Source organism: Bufo bufo, chromosome 3, assembly GCF_905171765.1.
Source record: "Bufo bufo chromosome 3, aBufBuf1.1, whole genome shotgun sequence".
Taxonomy (NCBI): domain Eukaryota; kingdom Metazoa; phylum Chordata; class Amphibia; order Anura; family Bufonidae; genus Bufo; species Bufo bufo.
Genome location: NC_053391.1, coordinates 188,572,772 through 188,589,194, shown reverse-complemented (window position 1 = coordinate 188,589,194; position 16,423 = coordinate 188,572,772). Strand labels below are relative to the sequence as shown.

The 16,423-nt window shown below is 43.9% G+C and overlaps 1 protein-coding gene across 1 annotated transcript in view; it reads right to left on the bottom strand.

Annotated features, from left to right (window-relative positions):
• The window catches only part of NME7 (NME/NM23 family member 7), a 238,446-nt gene that overhangs the window by 12,931 nt on the left and 209,092 nt on the right, over nucleotides 1-16,423 (bottom strand). The window contains exon 11 of the mRNA XM_040423843.1: nucleotides 11,609-11,716. Coding sequence (XP_040279777.1) covers nucleotides 11,609-11,716 — 108 coding nt within the window. The remainder of the gene's footprint in view (nucleotides 1-11,608; nucleotides 11,717-16,423) is intronic.

Here is a 16,423-nt window from a genome sequence, read left to right as displayed (position 1 = left end):
TATTTTTATTGTATGAGCGGCGATGCCCATGATGTTTATTTTTTTTTATTGTTGAAGTATTTTTATTTTAAGGAACTTTGAACTTTTTTTTCGCCATCATTGAACACTTCATTTGCACTATACCAGGGATGCTCAACCTGCGGCCCTCTAGCTGTTCCAAAACTACAGTTCCCAGCATTCCCTAATAGCTGTAGGCTGTCCAGGCATACTGGGAGTTGTAATTTTGCAACAGCTGGAGGGCTGCAGGTTGGGCATCTCTGCACTATACCAATACAATGCTGCCACCTAGTGGTCTGTATTGGCATATTCCTGAAATAGACACCAAAGCCTGCTTGAGGCTTCGGTGTATTTCAGCGATATGACAGGTTCCCCGATCTCAGTCGGGGAACGCTGTTACCAGAACGGAAGCGTGCGACTTTCGCTTCCGGACTGATCAGATGCCGTGGTCACATTTGACCACGGCATCTGAAAAGTAAAATGTATGCGATCAGCCTTATCGCTGATCGCATACATGTGCCGCGGGTCTCTGCTATTTAAAACCCCGCGGCTATGGCGCACGCTGCACGTGCGAGCGGGCGCCGTGTTCGGGGACCGGCGGAGGTCCTTAAGGGGTTAAGTAAGGGTACAGTAAATATAAGGTGCTGTACTGTAATAGATGGCTTATAATAAAGAAGCTGTTGCCAGAACACCCCTTTAACATCTTTATTAGTCCTGAATATATGAGCTAACTTTCTCCGCCCCTTTCTGCTAATTCAGTGGCAGGAAAGCTGGAGGCTCATAAATATAAGGACTCATTGGCATGTGTTGGGACTATCAGAACCTAGCAGCATAAGGGTGCATTCACACGACCGTACAAATGGATCCGCAATTTTGCGGAACGGGTGCGGACCCATTCATTTCAATGGGGTCGCAAAAGATGCGGACAGCAAACCGTGTGCTGTTCGCATCCGTTCTGTTTCGCGGCCCCGCAAAAAATATGGTTTATGTCCTATTCTTGTCCGCAGTTGCGGACAAGAATAGGCATTCTCTATATAGCACCAGCCATGTGCGGATCCGCAAAACACTTACGGTCGTGTGAATGCACCCTAAATCTGCTGACAAATTCCCTTTAGGCCTCATGCACACGACCGTTGTGTGCATCCGTGGCCGTTGTGCCGTTTTCCGTTTTTTTCGCAGACCCATTGACTTTCAATGGGTCCGTGGAAATATCGGAAAATGCACCGTTTTGCAGCCGCATCCGTGATCCGTGTTTCCTGTCCGTCAAAAAAATATGACCTGTCCTATTTTTTTGACGGACAACGGTTCACGGACCCATTCAAGTCAATGGGTCCGTGAAAGAACACGGATGCACACAAGATTGGCATCCGCGTCCGTGATCCGTGGCCGTAGGTTACTTTCATACAGACGGATCCGAAGATCCGTCTGCATAAAAGATTTTTCAGAGATGAGTTTTCACTTCGTGAAAACTCATATCCGACAGTATATTCTAACACAGAGGCGTTCCCATAGTGATGGGGACGCTTCTAGTTAGAATATACTACGAACTGTGTACATGACTGCTGCCTGGCAGCACCCAATCTCTTACAGGGGGCTGTGATCCGCACAATTAACCTCTCAGGTGCTGCACCTGAGGGGTTAATTGTGCATATCATAGCCCCCTATAAGAGATCAGGGGCTGCCAGGCAGCAGGAGGCAGACCCCCCTCCCTCCCCAGTTTGAATATCATTGGTGGCCAGTGTGCGGCCTCCCCCGGCCCCCCCCCCCCCTCCCTCTATTGTAATATCATTGGTGGCCAGTGTGCGGCCTCCCCCTATTGTAATATCATTGGTGGCCAGTGTGCGGGCTCTCCCCGCCCCCCCCCTCTATTGTATTAATATCATTGGTGGCCAGTGTGCGGCCTCCCCCCCCCTTCATCATTGGTGGCAGCAGAGAGTTCCGATCGGAGTCCCAGTTTAATCACTCTGGGGCTCCGATCGGTAACCATGGCAACCAGGACGCTACTGCAGGCCTGGTTGCCATGGTTACTTAGCAATATTACAATATTAGAAGCATCATACTTACCTGCTGCGCTGTCTGTGACCGGCCGGGAGCTCCTCCTACTGGTAAGTGACAGATCATTAAGCAATGCGCCGCACAGACCTGTCCACTTACCAGTAGGAGGAGCTCCCGGCCGGTCACAGACAGCGCAGCAGGTAAGTATGATGCTTCTAATATTGTAATATTGCTAAGTAACCATGGCAACCAGGCCTGCAGTAGCGTCCTGGTTGCCATGGTTACCGATCGGAGCCCCAGCGATTAAACTGGGACTCCGATCGGAACTCTCCGCTGCCACCAATGATCGGGCGGGGGGGGGGGGGGGGGGAAGAGGGGAGGCCGCACACTGGCCACCAATGAAATTACAATAGAGGGGGGGAGGGGGGCCGATGGAGGCCGCACACTGGCCAGCAATGATATTACAATAGAGGGGGGGCCGGGGGGGGGAACCGCACACTGGCCACCGATGATATTACAATAGAGGGGGGGCCGGGGGGAGGCCGCACACTGGCCACCAATGAAATTACAATAGAGGGGGGGAGGGGGGCCGACGGAGGCCGCACACTGGCCAGCAATGATATTACAATAAAGGGGGCCGGGAAGGGGGGCGCACACTGGCCACCAATGATATTACAATAGAGGGGGGGCCGGGGGGGGGCGCACACTGGCCACCAATGATATTACAATAGGGGGGGGGGGGCGCACACTGGCCACCAATAATATTCTAACTGGGAAAGGAGGGGGGTCTGCCCCCTGCTGCCTGGCAGCCCCTGATCTCTTACAGGGGGCTATGATACGCACAATTAACCCCTTCAGGTGCGGCACCTGAAGGGTTAATTGTGCTGATCACAGCCCCCTGTAAAATATCGGGTGCTGCCAGGCAGCAGGGGGCAGTCATGTACACAGTTCATAGTATATTCTAACTAGAAGCGTCCCCATCACTATGGGAACGCCTCTGTGTTAGAATATACTGTCGGATCTGAGTTTCACGATGTAACTCAAATCCGATGGTATATTCTAACATAGAGGCGTTCCCATGGTGATGGGGACGCTTCAAGTTAAAATATACCATCGGATTGGAGAAAACTCAGATCCTATGGTATATTAACTCCTGACTTTACATTGAAAGTCAATGGGGGACGGATCCGTTTGAAATTGCACCATATTGTGTCAACGTCAAATGGATCCGTCCCCATTGACTTGCATTGTAATTCAGGACGGATCCGTTTGGCTCCGCACGGCCAGAAGGACACCAAAACGACTTTTTTTTCATGTCCGTGGATCCTCCAAAAATCAAGGAAGACCCACGGACGAAAAAACGGTCACGGATCACAGACCAACGGAACCCCGTTTTGCGGACCGTGAAAAAATACGGTCGTGTGCATGAGGCCTTAATGTGTTATCATTCGGGGGAGGGGAGTGGTTACCCTGAGGACCCCCTAATCCGCGCAAGAAAGGGGCTACAACTCATCCCATTTAAGTGAATAGGCCATCAATGCTGTAGTCCCAAAACCCCCCTTTACAAACCAACTACAAAGTATACATTTTAAATCCAAAAGTGCATCTTCTGCACCGAAATCCAAGCGTGGTGTCCATGTCAATTCTTGCTGTGGTTTTCACTAGGGATGAGCGAATTTCATATTTTGAAGTCTGAGTTCGTGTTGTGGTATATGCTGAATTGCGTTATAGATTCCGTTACCACGGACCATAACGCAATTCTATGATGGAATGCATAACGGAATGCCTTTAGAGGCATTACGTTATTCATTCTGTCATAATAGAAGCCTATGGCCTGCATAACGCATCCGTCCGGTTTCCGTTGCGCAGGAGAGGACTAGACGGATCCGTTATGCTGGTTATAGACTTTTATTATAACGGATTGCTTCTGAAGGCTTTCCGTTATGGAATTGCGTTACGGGCCGTGGTAATGGAATCCATAACGCAATTCAGTAAATACCACAACACGAACCGAAAGCGAATTTCAAAATATGAAATCCGCTCATCCCTAGTTTTCACAATAACTTACAGTTCCACTTTAAGACTGTAATGAGAGTGAATGAGTCAGATGGTTTGTTATTAGCCTCAAATGTCCAAAGTTTCTCTAGATAATCTCTAACCGTCTTGTATCTTTAAAAGCATAAATGGTGGAAAGCAGTATAATATGTAACTTGTTCAGTTATGATTAACATGGGTCAAGGCTACTTTTATTCTCTTTTTCACAAAGCGATAAGTCAGATGAGCATGCATGTCTATGGGGGACCCCAAAGGAAAAGGTGTTAGCCAGACGTGTTCAGCCGAAGGGCCTGTCACCTGTGCTGTCACGTCTGTTTAAATGACTACTTGCATTCCCAGTGTAATAACCAGTCAGGAGCATCTTTTCTTATAACTATGCAATGTTCCTCTATTATTCCCACTATAAATTTACTATAATTACTGACTGGGTGTTACTATCCCTCTTTGTCAAAGGGCCTCGTCACTGCACAGTCCGACACTATCAGCACTGAATGAACAGTGTCAGATTATGCAAGGACATACCCCCAACTGATAACATCCAGTTGTCAATTTATTCAAAAATTCTAGTAGGAATATCAGAGGAATGACAAACCATATCTCGTAGTTATAAGAAAAGATACTCCAGAACTGTGATTTCATGTAGAACCCAACTGTTTACTCAATGCGACATGTTGGGAGTGGTGACAGGTCCTCTTTAAGGCGTATGGCCACTTGTATGAACAGATATGAGCAGACATAAATGGAATGTTTCATGAAGCAAACCTATCAGATCCTTTTTCTTATGTCAAGCCCAATAAATCACAATTTCTTTTCTTTTTTAATACTTGATTTTTTTAGTTCTTTTTTAATCTTGGTTAAAAGAATGAAGCACTTTAGCAGTGGTCCAAAATGGATACCTTGGCCTTATCATTAAATGGGTTCTCCAGGAATTAACCCCTTCAGGACATTGCCATTTTTCACCTTTCTGACAGAGCCTATTTTTGCAAATCTGACATGTGTCACTTTATGTGGTAATAACTTTGGAACGCTTTTACTTATCCAAGCCATTCTGAGACTGTTTTCTCATGACACAATGTACTTTATGTTAAAGGTAAATTTAGTCAATAAGTTTTACCTTTATTTATTTAAAAAATTCTAAATTCACAGAAGAATTTAAAAAATTTGCTATTTCTAAATTTCTATTTCTCTGCTTTTAAGACGGATAGTGATAACTCATAAGGTAGTTATTAATTAATATTCACAATATGTCTACTTTATGTTGGCATCATTTTGTGAAAGTCATTTTATTTCTTAAAAACGTTAGAAGGCTTAGGTTTTTAGAAGCAAATTTTTAAATTTTTAAGGAAATTTCCAAAATCCACTTTTTAAGGACCAACTGATTTTTGCAGTGACTTTGTGGGGCTTATGTAGTAGAAACCACCCATAAATGACCCCATTTTAGAAACTACACCCATCAAGTTATTCAAAACTGATTTTACAAATGTAAAATTTGTTTTTACAAATTCACTTTTTTTTTTCAAATTTTACATTTTAATCCATTTTTTCCTGTAAGGCAGAAAGGGTTAACAGCCCAAAAAAACTCTATTTTTAATACCCTGAATATGCAGTTTACAAGAACATCCCATATGTGGCCACATGGCACGCTTTTTTTTTACTTTTTATTTTTGTACTTCTGTGGGACAATATCTTTTGGCGGTCTGATCCCTTCTACAATGCATTACAATACATGTAATACACAGACAGCCTGCCTGTGAGACCCAGGGGGCTAGGTCTCAAAGGCTTCCAGGGGTGGATTGGCCATAGACATTACATGGAAATTTCCTGGTGGGCCGATGCCCAGGGGGCCGCCCAATCCCTCCTCTCTGTCTGGGCTGGCTGGGTACTTAATAAGCTATCAGTGGTAGTTAACTTTGTGAGAATCACGTACCCAGCCAGTGACCGCACATGTCCTCCTGAATCCAACTATGGCCTGCAACTCACCTCCTAAGCCCCCTGCTCCATATCGTAATCAGAGACAACTGGAAGAGGAAGAGAGAAAATGGCCTCTATTGATGGCCAACTTAGAGGGACAGCTTTTGGGGCAATATATTGTGCGGCACTGTGGTATGTGGTATGTTGCGCTATGGGTCTGTTGCCCCACCTCATGTTAATTTAGACCCTCCTACAATATGGGGCCACTTTTAGGTATTTTTTTTCCAGGGCCACTTTAGCTTCCCAATCCGCCCCTGCCGGCTTCCGTAGCAGGCAAGCCCCAATGCCTGTGGAAAGCATAAGGCTGCCTTTCCAGCCTTTGGGTCCCTGTCACCACAGCACAGGGACGTGATGGGGACGGCAAGGGAGCCTCCTCCCTCCACACAGCGCTGACAGCGGCACACAACGGGTTAAAGCGCCGTCATCAGTGTATTCACCGATGCGGCGTGTACAGCAGGTGCTCCTCTGTCAGGAACAGCCGTGCTTCTGCCGCTGATCGGGTGAGCACAGTTCCCGCACCGGCCCTATCAGCGTGTTGTACCTGTACAGCGGCACTTCCCGCTGAGCCTTACATGTATGGTGGATGTCAGGAAGGGATAAAGAAATTGAAAATACTTAAATATTACTTTATCATAAATGTATTCCAAAATACCTTTAATTAGTTATAATGGCTCGTTTTGTCTAGGGAGCAATCATTAGGAGAAATAAAATGGCCGCCGTCCTATTAGTACACACAAAACCTGCCTCATCCTTCTCTCTGCTCTGCTTGTCAGGGATTATGATCCTGAATACAGATAAGATCTTCAGCTGAATCTCTGTAGGAATGGAGGTCATGAGGAGACATGAGGTACAGAGAGGAGGGTGGGGATGTGGCTAATGATGAAAAATGATGCAGTCTGTCAGGTATTACTAGTATTCATCTTAGAATGGATCTGTCATCTCGAAATGGTAGCTATGACACTAGTGTCACTACAGCCTCGTTTTAGGGTAGGTTCACACAGAGTTTTTTGGAGGAGGTTGTGAGGCAATTTTCCTTCAGCTTTTTCAGCCAAAGACAGAAGTGGATTACAAAAGAATCACAAATATAAAGGAAGGATTTATACTACTCTTTCCTGCTGGATCCGCTTCTGGCTTTGGCTGAAAAACCTGCAGGAAAATCTACCTCAAAACCTCCTCCAAAAAACTCTATGTGAAACTACCCTAACTGTTATAGATGCCCTTGTTAATAATAGCTACCTGTCTTAGGCAGGGCCGGTTTTAGACACAATGTGGCCCTAGGCAAAATCAAAAGTGGGGCCCCAAATCTTGTAATAATGTACTAACACAGATTTACACCCCATAAAGCTCTGCACACAGTTCTTCACCCTCATGGCCCCAGAATATGCCACATGCTACCTCCCCTCACAGCAATGAGTTTCCCTAACTCACGGCATCTTAGAGTGTTAAAAACCGGAAGCATGGGATTCCTCTTCAGGTGCGCTTTCCCCCAGCGGAGATCGGGGAAAGTACCCTGTTCTAAAAATGAGCCGCAGCCTGTGTTAGGCTTCCAGGCTCATTGTTAGTATATCCCAGTTCAGGCCACTAGATGGCAGCACTAAACTGTGATATAGTGATTTCTATACAGAACTAGCAGAAGGACCCGGCATCACACGGGTATATTTCATCTATTTCATGTTTGTGTGTGAAGTTAAAAGATATCGACAGTATCCCCCATAACAGTAACCTCTACAATACCCAGTCCCTTTAACAATGACCTCCACAGTGCCCGCTCCGTTAACAGTGACCTGCACAGTGCCTGCCCCTTTAACAGTGACCTCCACAGTGGCCGCCCCTTTAACAGTGGCCTCCACAGTGGCCGCCCCTTTAACAGTGACCTCCACAGTGCCCGCCCCTTTAATATTGACCACCCCTTTAACAGCGACCTTCATAGTGGCCGCCCCTTTAACAGTGACCTCCACAGTGCCCGCCCCTTTAACATTGACCACCCCTTTAACAGTGACCTCCACAGTGCCCGCCCCTTTAACATTGACCACATCTTTAACAGTGGCCTTCATAGTGGCCGCCCCTTTAACAGTGCCCTTCACAGTGCCTGCCCCTTTAACAGTGACCTTCACAATGCCTGCCCCTTTAACAGTGAACTCCACAGCGCCCGGCCATTTAATAGTGGCCCCTGCCCCCAATGCATGTAGCAGTGTAGTTGTGCCGTCTCATATGACTGAATATTTAAGGACCTGCGACCTGCTAAAACCTGTGATCAGTTGTTATGGCAACCTGGAATAGGACTTCTATTGGCTGATAAGGGACATGTGACCGTGTGTATGGCAGGGTTGGGATATGAGTGACTTGCAGGCTTCTATTGGCTAATGCAGGTATTTTTTCGGAATATCTCAGGAACGGTAAGTCCAAGAGAGAAATTTTGTGAAGAACGGTCCAGTCGTTTGGTCGTGCATAAAGAAAGTCCAGACAGACGTCTAGACAGACAGAAACTTATTTTTATATATATATAAGAGACAATGGAGCAAATTACATCTGATGATTGTAAGTTGTGGTCCACTTGGGGGACTTAAAGGGAGTCTGTCACCTCCATATGGCTATATACAGTGCTTACATGGCTCTGTAGCACACCTATACAGGGTTGTAACGGTACCTTTGTTCTTTTCTTTAGACTTGCACCAGCAGGAAAAACAAAGTTTAATTCATATGCAAATGAGCACTCGCAAGTGCCCAGGGGCGGCGTTCAGTGTGTAGGTGCCCAGGCTGCTCTGCCTTCTTTTCACTTTACTCCTCCCCAGCCTCTTCCTTTGCCCGCCCTCCAAGTCTCTTGCCTCATCGATAGGGCAAAGGAAGAGGCTGGGGAGGAGTAAAGTGAAAAGAAGGCAGAGCAGCCTGGGCACCTACACACTGAACGCCGCCCCTGGGCACTTGCGAGTGCTCATTTGCATATGAATTAAACTTTGCTTTTCCTGCTGGTGCAAGTCTAAAGAAAAGAACAAAGGTACCGTTACAATCCTGTATAGGTGTGCTACAGAGCCATGTAAGCACTGTATATAGCCATATGGAGGTGACAGACTTCCTTTAACAAAAAGTAAAAAGTAAATAAAAAAAATTATGAAAATATAAAAAAAAAATTAAAAATTAAAATCACCCCCATTCCCCAAAATAAAAAGAAACAAAAAAAATTGCATTATGTGCTTGAAATGTTTCTGTGGGGATTCGAACTCACAACCTTTCTACATTAACCCTTTAAGGACCTTCGCCGTATGTGTACGGCGGAAGTCCAGTCCCTAAACATGGCGCCCGCTCGCACGTGCAGCGTGCGCCATAGCAGCCGGGTTTCTGCTATTTTAAATAGCAGAGACATAAAGCTGATCACATACATTTTCCCCTTCAGATGCCGTGGTCAAATGTGACCACGGCATCTGATCAGTCCAGAAGCGGAAGTCGCGTGCTTCCGTTCCGGTAACAGTGCTCCCCGGCTGAGATCGGGGAACCTGTTACATTGCTGAAATAGCCCGAAGCCTCAAGCAGGCTTCGGAGCCTATTTCAGGAATATACCAATACAGGCCACTAGGTGGCAGCATTGTATTGGTATAGTGCAAATTAAGTGTTCAATGATATAGCCATCAATGAACACAATGGGCAATCTAATGATTGCCAATTATTGTCACCCAAGGAGACTTAAAAAAGTAAAAAAAAAAGTTTAAAAAGTTTTTACAAAATAAAAAAAAGTTCAAATCACCCCCCTTTCCTTAAAATAAAAATACTTAACCAATAAAAAAAATAAACATTATGGGCATCGCCGTATGCGAAAATGCCCATACAATTAAAATATCACAATATTAATGGCATACGGCAAATGGCGTAACGGGAAAAAAATAAAAACAGCCAATTTGCAATTTTTTGTTACTTCAACTACCGAATAAATGTTTTAATAAAAAGTGATCAAAAAGTTGCACACACTTTAAATTGGTATCACTGAAAAGAACAGATCGTCCCGCAAAAAAATAGCCCTCACAAAGCCCCGTACACATAACTACAAAAAAGTTATAGGTTTCAGAATATGGTTATAAACATTTTTTCTTTTTCCTCAAAGGTTTTAATTTTCTTTTCAGCATTAAAACGCAAGAAAAATTATACAATTGCGGTATTGTTGTAACCGTACTGACCTGGAGAATGAAGATAACAGGTCAATTTTACCGCATAGTGTACAGTGTAAAAATAAAAATAAAAACCTTTATCAGAATTGCTTTTTTTCCCAATTCTACCCCATTTGGAAAAAATTTTCCACTTCCTACTACATGGTATGCAACCGTAAATGGTGCCATTAGAAAATACTACTTGTCCCACAAAAAATAAGCCCTCATAAGGCTATGTCAATAGAAAAATAAAAAAGTTAAGACTATGGGAAGGCGGCGAGTGAAAAACAAAAACGCAATAATGGAAAATCTCAGGGTCCTTAGGGGGTTAAAGGCAAGAACCTTCTTAACCACTGGGCTATAGAGCTCAATGCTAAGTCATTGCTGAAAAACCTTATAGAAGTTTATCTTGTGTTAAAAACCGCATAGAAGTTTCTCTTGTATTATACAAGAGAAACTTCTATGAAGTTTTTCACTGATGTCTTAGCATTGAGCTCTATAGCCCAGTGGTTATTTGATGTAGATGGTTGTGAGTTCGTATCCCCACAGAAACATTTCAAAAATAGAGTCTAAATTGGATTTATATACACAGGGTGTCCCCAAGCATAATGACCATGCTTGGGAATACCCCTTCCATATTCATAACACTGACTCCATATATGGACACATTCATATATGGAGTCCAGACTGTTCAACCATCTGCAGGACTTAAGCAGGGGGCACCTTAGAGGATCGGGGCCCTGGGCAATTGCCCAGTTTGCCGGCCCTTGTCTTAGGTTATGTGCACAATCAGTTAAACAAGTCCTGTTGCACATCCTAGGTCTGAAATGGTATAAATGTGAGATAAAAAAAATAATAATTTTGAGACACAAAGAACTGTAATATGTGCAGAAATAATTCTCTTCTCAAGGTTGAAAATGACTGACAGAGGTTCAGGGTGAGAGATCCTTTAAAGATTATGGCCAGCTGGTGAGTCCATACTTGGATGGTTCACACGCATAAACTAACACACCTTTGCAGAAGCACATAATCTGGCTGATTCCTGCAAGAACTGGACTCAACTGCGCTTGAGGTTCATACACTTTCATGGACGCTGAGAATACAAGCCAAGCCTTGTAATATGTAAATGTGTCTTTCAGCTTCGAGAGGCATGTGTTCAGGAGACTGATGCGATTATGTGATGAAGAAACCTTAATTAAACAAGTGTCTGCCAATTCTTCCTCTAGTGCCACACTGGCACATACGTACATTTATTATCCCTCTAGCTTACTACTGTATCCAAGGTCTGCTTAAAGTATGCCAACAACCTGGCAAATGTTAGTGAATTTGTGACTTCTCTGTATTGTAAAAATATGGGTCTCAAAAAAAAAAAAAAGAAAGAAAAAAGAAAAAGAAAAGATGTGATAAATTCTTACGGAAATAATTGCATAGGTCACCAGAATACTAAATCTTACCTCTAGCAATGCATCTTCTGGAAGGTCAGTACAGTGGACAGCATTCTTCACTTTATTTTTCCCAAACTGTGCACGGAGTGTCCTAGGTCGTAGATGGCGCGCTATTTCCTAAGGTAAAATACAAATATAATTGGAATCGTAGGCTGATGCATGAAAAAGTGCTGCTATGAGAAAGGAATATACATTTTCCAGAAGCAGCTCACTTGATTGCGTGGCCTGGGAAAGGGTCAGTAGTCATTTCATTATCAGTAATTACCTTGGATGGTGATAAAGGTTTGATCACTGTGAACCTCACTGATTACTAGACATGGGGTTGTGCGCCTCATAATAAATTAGGCACATTTTGCTCTAATACAAATCCATTTAAAACATATTCAATCTGTCCCAAGGTGTTTCATATAAAATATTTCACTAAGGCATCATGCACACGACCGTTGTGTGCATCCGCGGCCGTTGTTCTGTTTTCCGTTTTTTGACTTTCAATGGGTCTGTGGAAAAAAAAAATCGGAAAATGCACTGTTTTGCAGCCACATCCGTGATCCGTGTTTCCTGTCCGTCAAAAAAATATGACCTGTCCTATTTTTTTGACGGACAACGGTTCACGGACCCATTCAAGTCAATGGGTCCGTGAAAAAACACGGATGCACACAAGATTGGCATCCGTGGCCGTAGGCTACTTTCACACAGACGGATCCGCAGATCCGTCTGCATAAAAGCTTTTTCAGAGCTGAGTTTTCACTTCGTGAAAACTCAGATCTGACAGTATATTCTAACACAGAGGTGTTCCCATAGTGATGGGGACGCTTCTAGTTAGAATATACTTTGAACTGTGTACATGACTGCCCCCTGCTGCCTGGCAGCACCCGATCTCTTACAGGGGGCTGTGATCCGCACAATTAACCCCTCAGGTGCTGCACCTGAGGGGTTAATTGTGGGTATCATAGCCCCCTGTAAGAGATCATGTTTGGCTTTTTTTCATGTCCGTGGATCCTCCAAAAATCAAGGAAGACCCACGGACGAAAGAACGGTCACGGATCACGGACCCACGGACCTACGGACCCCGTTTTTGCGGACCTTAAAAAAGGTGCATGAGGCCTTACACTGGATAAAAAAAAAAACCTGTATACAAAGTGCCACTTGTATCAGTTCACTTGTACGAGAAGACTCCTGGCCTCTTACCAAATTTGTAATTTGTATCTGCACCAGGAAATAGCTGAACTATTTCTACAGAAGGTGTGGTGTACTCTGTCATGATGTTGTAAGCTACATTGAGAAATAAATTGCTCACAAAAAAAAAACCTGGAGGGTATTATTCCACAAGGTTATCTGAAGGCACAAGAATCAGCATTTACACGTTTATGGCCTACAGACCACCAGGAGCTAAATCTTGGGAAGAAGTTTGATCAACCAATTCAATCCTAATGTTCTCCCCACCCTTACCTCCTCATGTGGGGGCTCAGAGTTGAAAACTTTGAGCTGAAGATCTAATTCAAATGGCTGCATTTTAGCATCTGCATTATGGCAGCATGAGGCACACCCTATACCTACCAAATAAATATGAAATGTTGATAACCATCTTAAAGAGTTTGCCACTGTCTAGCAACCATCTCTCATATATTCTAATGTGCGTAAAGGTTAATGTAATTTGTTTTCATGATCAAAATAATTCTCCATTAAAGGGGTTGTCCCTGGATCTGAATTCTTTTGTAATTGAATGCATTTAAAATTTTTGCATAGCCACTGAGTTATTCAATAAAATGTATCTGTATAGCGCCACCTGCTCTTTGTTCATTTTCCTATTTCTTTGACCTGCTTACCAAGAAGGCCGCACATGCTCAGTTTCACCCTTCAACTGCCTCCTGAGTTGTGATAGGTAGAGCATGGACACGCCCCCCTTTAGCTGCAGCAGAAAGACACTCCCCTTTAGCTGTCAGCTTGATATAAATCTAGCAGAGCAATCAATGGGGAGATCTCTGGACCCATGTGAGGTACAGGGCTGGTTTTGGCTTTTGGCCATTAATAATGGGAAAACACCTTTAAACTGACATTAAACAGGACAGAAGCAACTTACTAACATACAACCGTCAACCTGTCATATTTTAAGAAATGCCTATATATGACAACTCCTGATGTGCTTATCTACCAATCCACTGCTATTCGTTCACCCCACATGGTGGAAAGGAAATAGAAACACTTAGGGTCATTTATCAAACTGGTGTAAAGTAGAACTGGCTTAGTTGCCCATAGAAAAACAATACAATAGAAGCTCTAGACGTGTGTAGGCTTATATAGCACTCCAGTGTCAATAGGCGAATAGGTCCCCTAGAGGGGGAGGAGTATCACTGTCTAAAATATAACTTTTAATTCAAAATGCAACTAAAACACACCACATTGATGCAATATCTATAAAGCATAGGGGGTCCAAGCCTGGTACCCTAGTACTGGTAGAGAAGTAATAAACCTTCTCCACCTGGTGAGAGGTGCGAGCAGTCTTACCAGACCAATGAAAATACTGGGATCAGCGAAGGTGCCCAGGTAGATCTATTCAAGGACATCAGGTATATAACGGATACGAGGTCACACTATGGGGTGGCGTCTGTAAAGTTGAAGCAGAACTGTGCCCTAAATGACCCTATGAGAGGGGAAGGGGGCTAGTTTCATTCTACCTATCTATACAGAGCACCCGCCCCGATAGAGGCGACCCCGTCCGGATACCTGTCCCTACTTCGGACCTGATCCCTAAATCTAGAGAAAGTGGCCAGTTAATAAATTCCTAGTGACCTCCCGACGTGGCATGTTTCTGTCCGTGTCGACTCTTCAGGGGAAAATTGCAACAAGGAAAAAAAAAAAACGAAGAAGTCGCAGGTATATACCCTGCGGTAATAACTGGGTCAAAAATAAACTTATATTTGCCACCCCTGGGTGCTCGGATGCAAATCTGCAAAGGAGATCGTAATCCGATGCTGGTCGGTTCGGAGGATATGATAATCCTCTATATGGCAGATCCCCTATGGTTTGGGGAATAAACAACACAATGATCTACCATAATGATTTCACAGCTCCTTTGGAAAATGAAAGGTGGAATCTGGTTGGTTGCTATGGGCAACTAAGCCAGTTCTACTTTACACCAGTTTGATAAATGACCCCAAGTGTGGGATGTTAATCAGATAAATAAGTTGCAACCGTTACGGATTGTTTTCTCTGTGACACTATTATATTAGTATAGTATAAAACCCCTTTAACTACAGGCCCTTTTACATGGTCTGATAAACCGTCAAATGAGCGTTCATAAGAATGCTCGTTCCCCAATATTGGCCTGTGTTAACGTGGCAGCGATCAGTGACCATTCTGTGGATGCACAAATGATGCGATCAGCTGTCAAATGAAAGTTTGCTTGTTTGTTGCCTGATCCATCTTTTATGCAGGCCTAAAAATCGCTGTTTCGGCAGCACCACGATAGGACAAAATACTGTTAGGGGTAAACTGCTAAATAGACAACACAAGCACATCAAAAGCCATTTATTCTGCTTCAGAAGGAAGCATTTACTTTTCATCTTTGTCTAATGAAATGCTGTAATTGTAAATGGGTTTTACAGTATTCTTCTACTCCGTAAATCTCAGCTCAGGATTCTATGATATACATGAGACTATCCCAAGACAGAAGCTACTCATCCATGCTGAAGAACCAAAAGGGGTGACTGTGGACGGAGCAGGCACATTGTCTATGTCCAGTTACTCAGGAAGCGCCTCTATCTGTACCATGAGATCTGTATTTATTTCCGAGATAAGAAAAAGACAATGACGGAGATAAGATCGGGTAACGCTCGACAAGAAACAAAATGAACTCGCTCCATTAGACTGAAGAGTGGCGACCGTAAATTTATGTTGTCAGTTGTAAAACATGGAGAAAATACGTGAGAGGCACGTGTTTTTCAATGATCACACATGGTACAGTGGTGTGGGCACTGAAAATAAGGTTTAAAATAAAACTAAGCTACTTACATATAACTAATATGAAGCTAACACGAACCTGCTGATCAGCGAATGGTTGAATGGTTTTTGGCCAAACCTAACGTTTTCGGTGGGAACCGGCCAATAATCTAATGTGTATCGGGGCCTCCCTGCTCCCTTCTACAAATGTCGGAGGAGAGGATTGGGTGCTTTGAATTCCAGCACCTGAGGATCTGTCTGGCAATGGCTTGCTTCTCTTTTGCCATTAAAAACACACATACAGTTGCAAGAAAAAGTATGTGAACCCTTTGGAATGATATGGATTTCTGCACAAATTGGTCATAAAATGTGATCTGATCTTCATCTAAGTCACAACAATAGACAATCACAGTCTGCTTAAACTAATAACACACAAAGAATTAAATGTTACCATGTTTTTATTGAACACACCATGTAAACATTCACAGTGCAGGTGGAAAAAGTATGTGAACCCCTAGACTAATGACATCTCCAAGAGCTAATTGGAGTGAGGTGTCAGCCAACTGGAGTCCAATCAAGAAGATGAGAGTGGAGGTGTTGGTTACAGCTGCCCTGCCCTATAAAAAACACACACTAGTTCTGGGTTTGCTTTTCACAAGAAGCATTGCCTAATGTGAATGATGCCTTGCACAGAAGAGCTCTCAGAAGACCTACAATTAAGAATTGTTGACTTGCATAAAGCTGGAAAGGGTTATAAAAGTATCTCCAAAAGCCTTGCTGTTCATCAGTCCACGGGAAGACAAATTGTCTATAAATGGAGAAAGTTCAGCACTGCTGCTACTCTCCCTAGGAGTGGCCATCCTGTAAAGGTGACTGCAAGAGCAC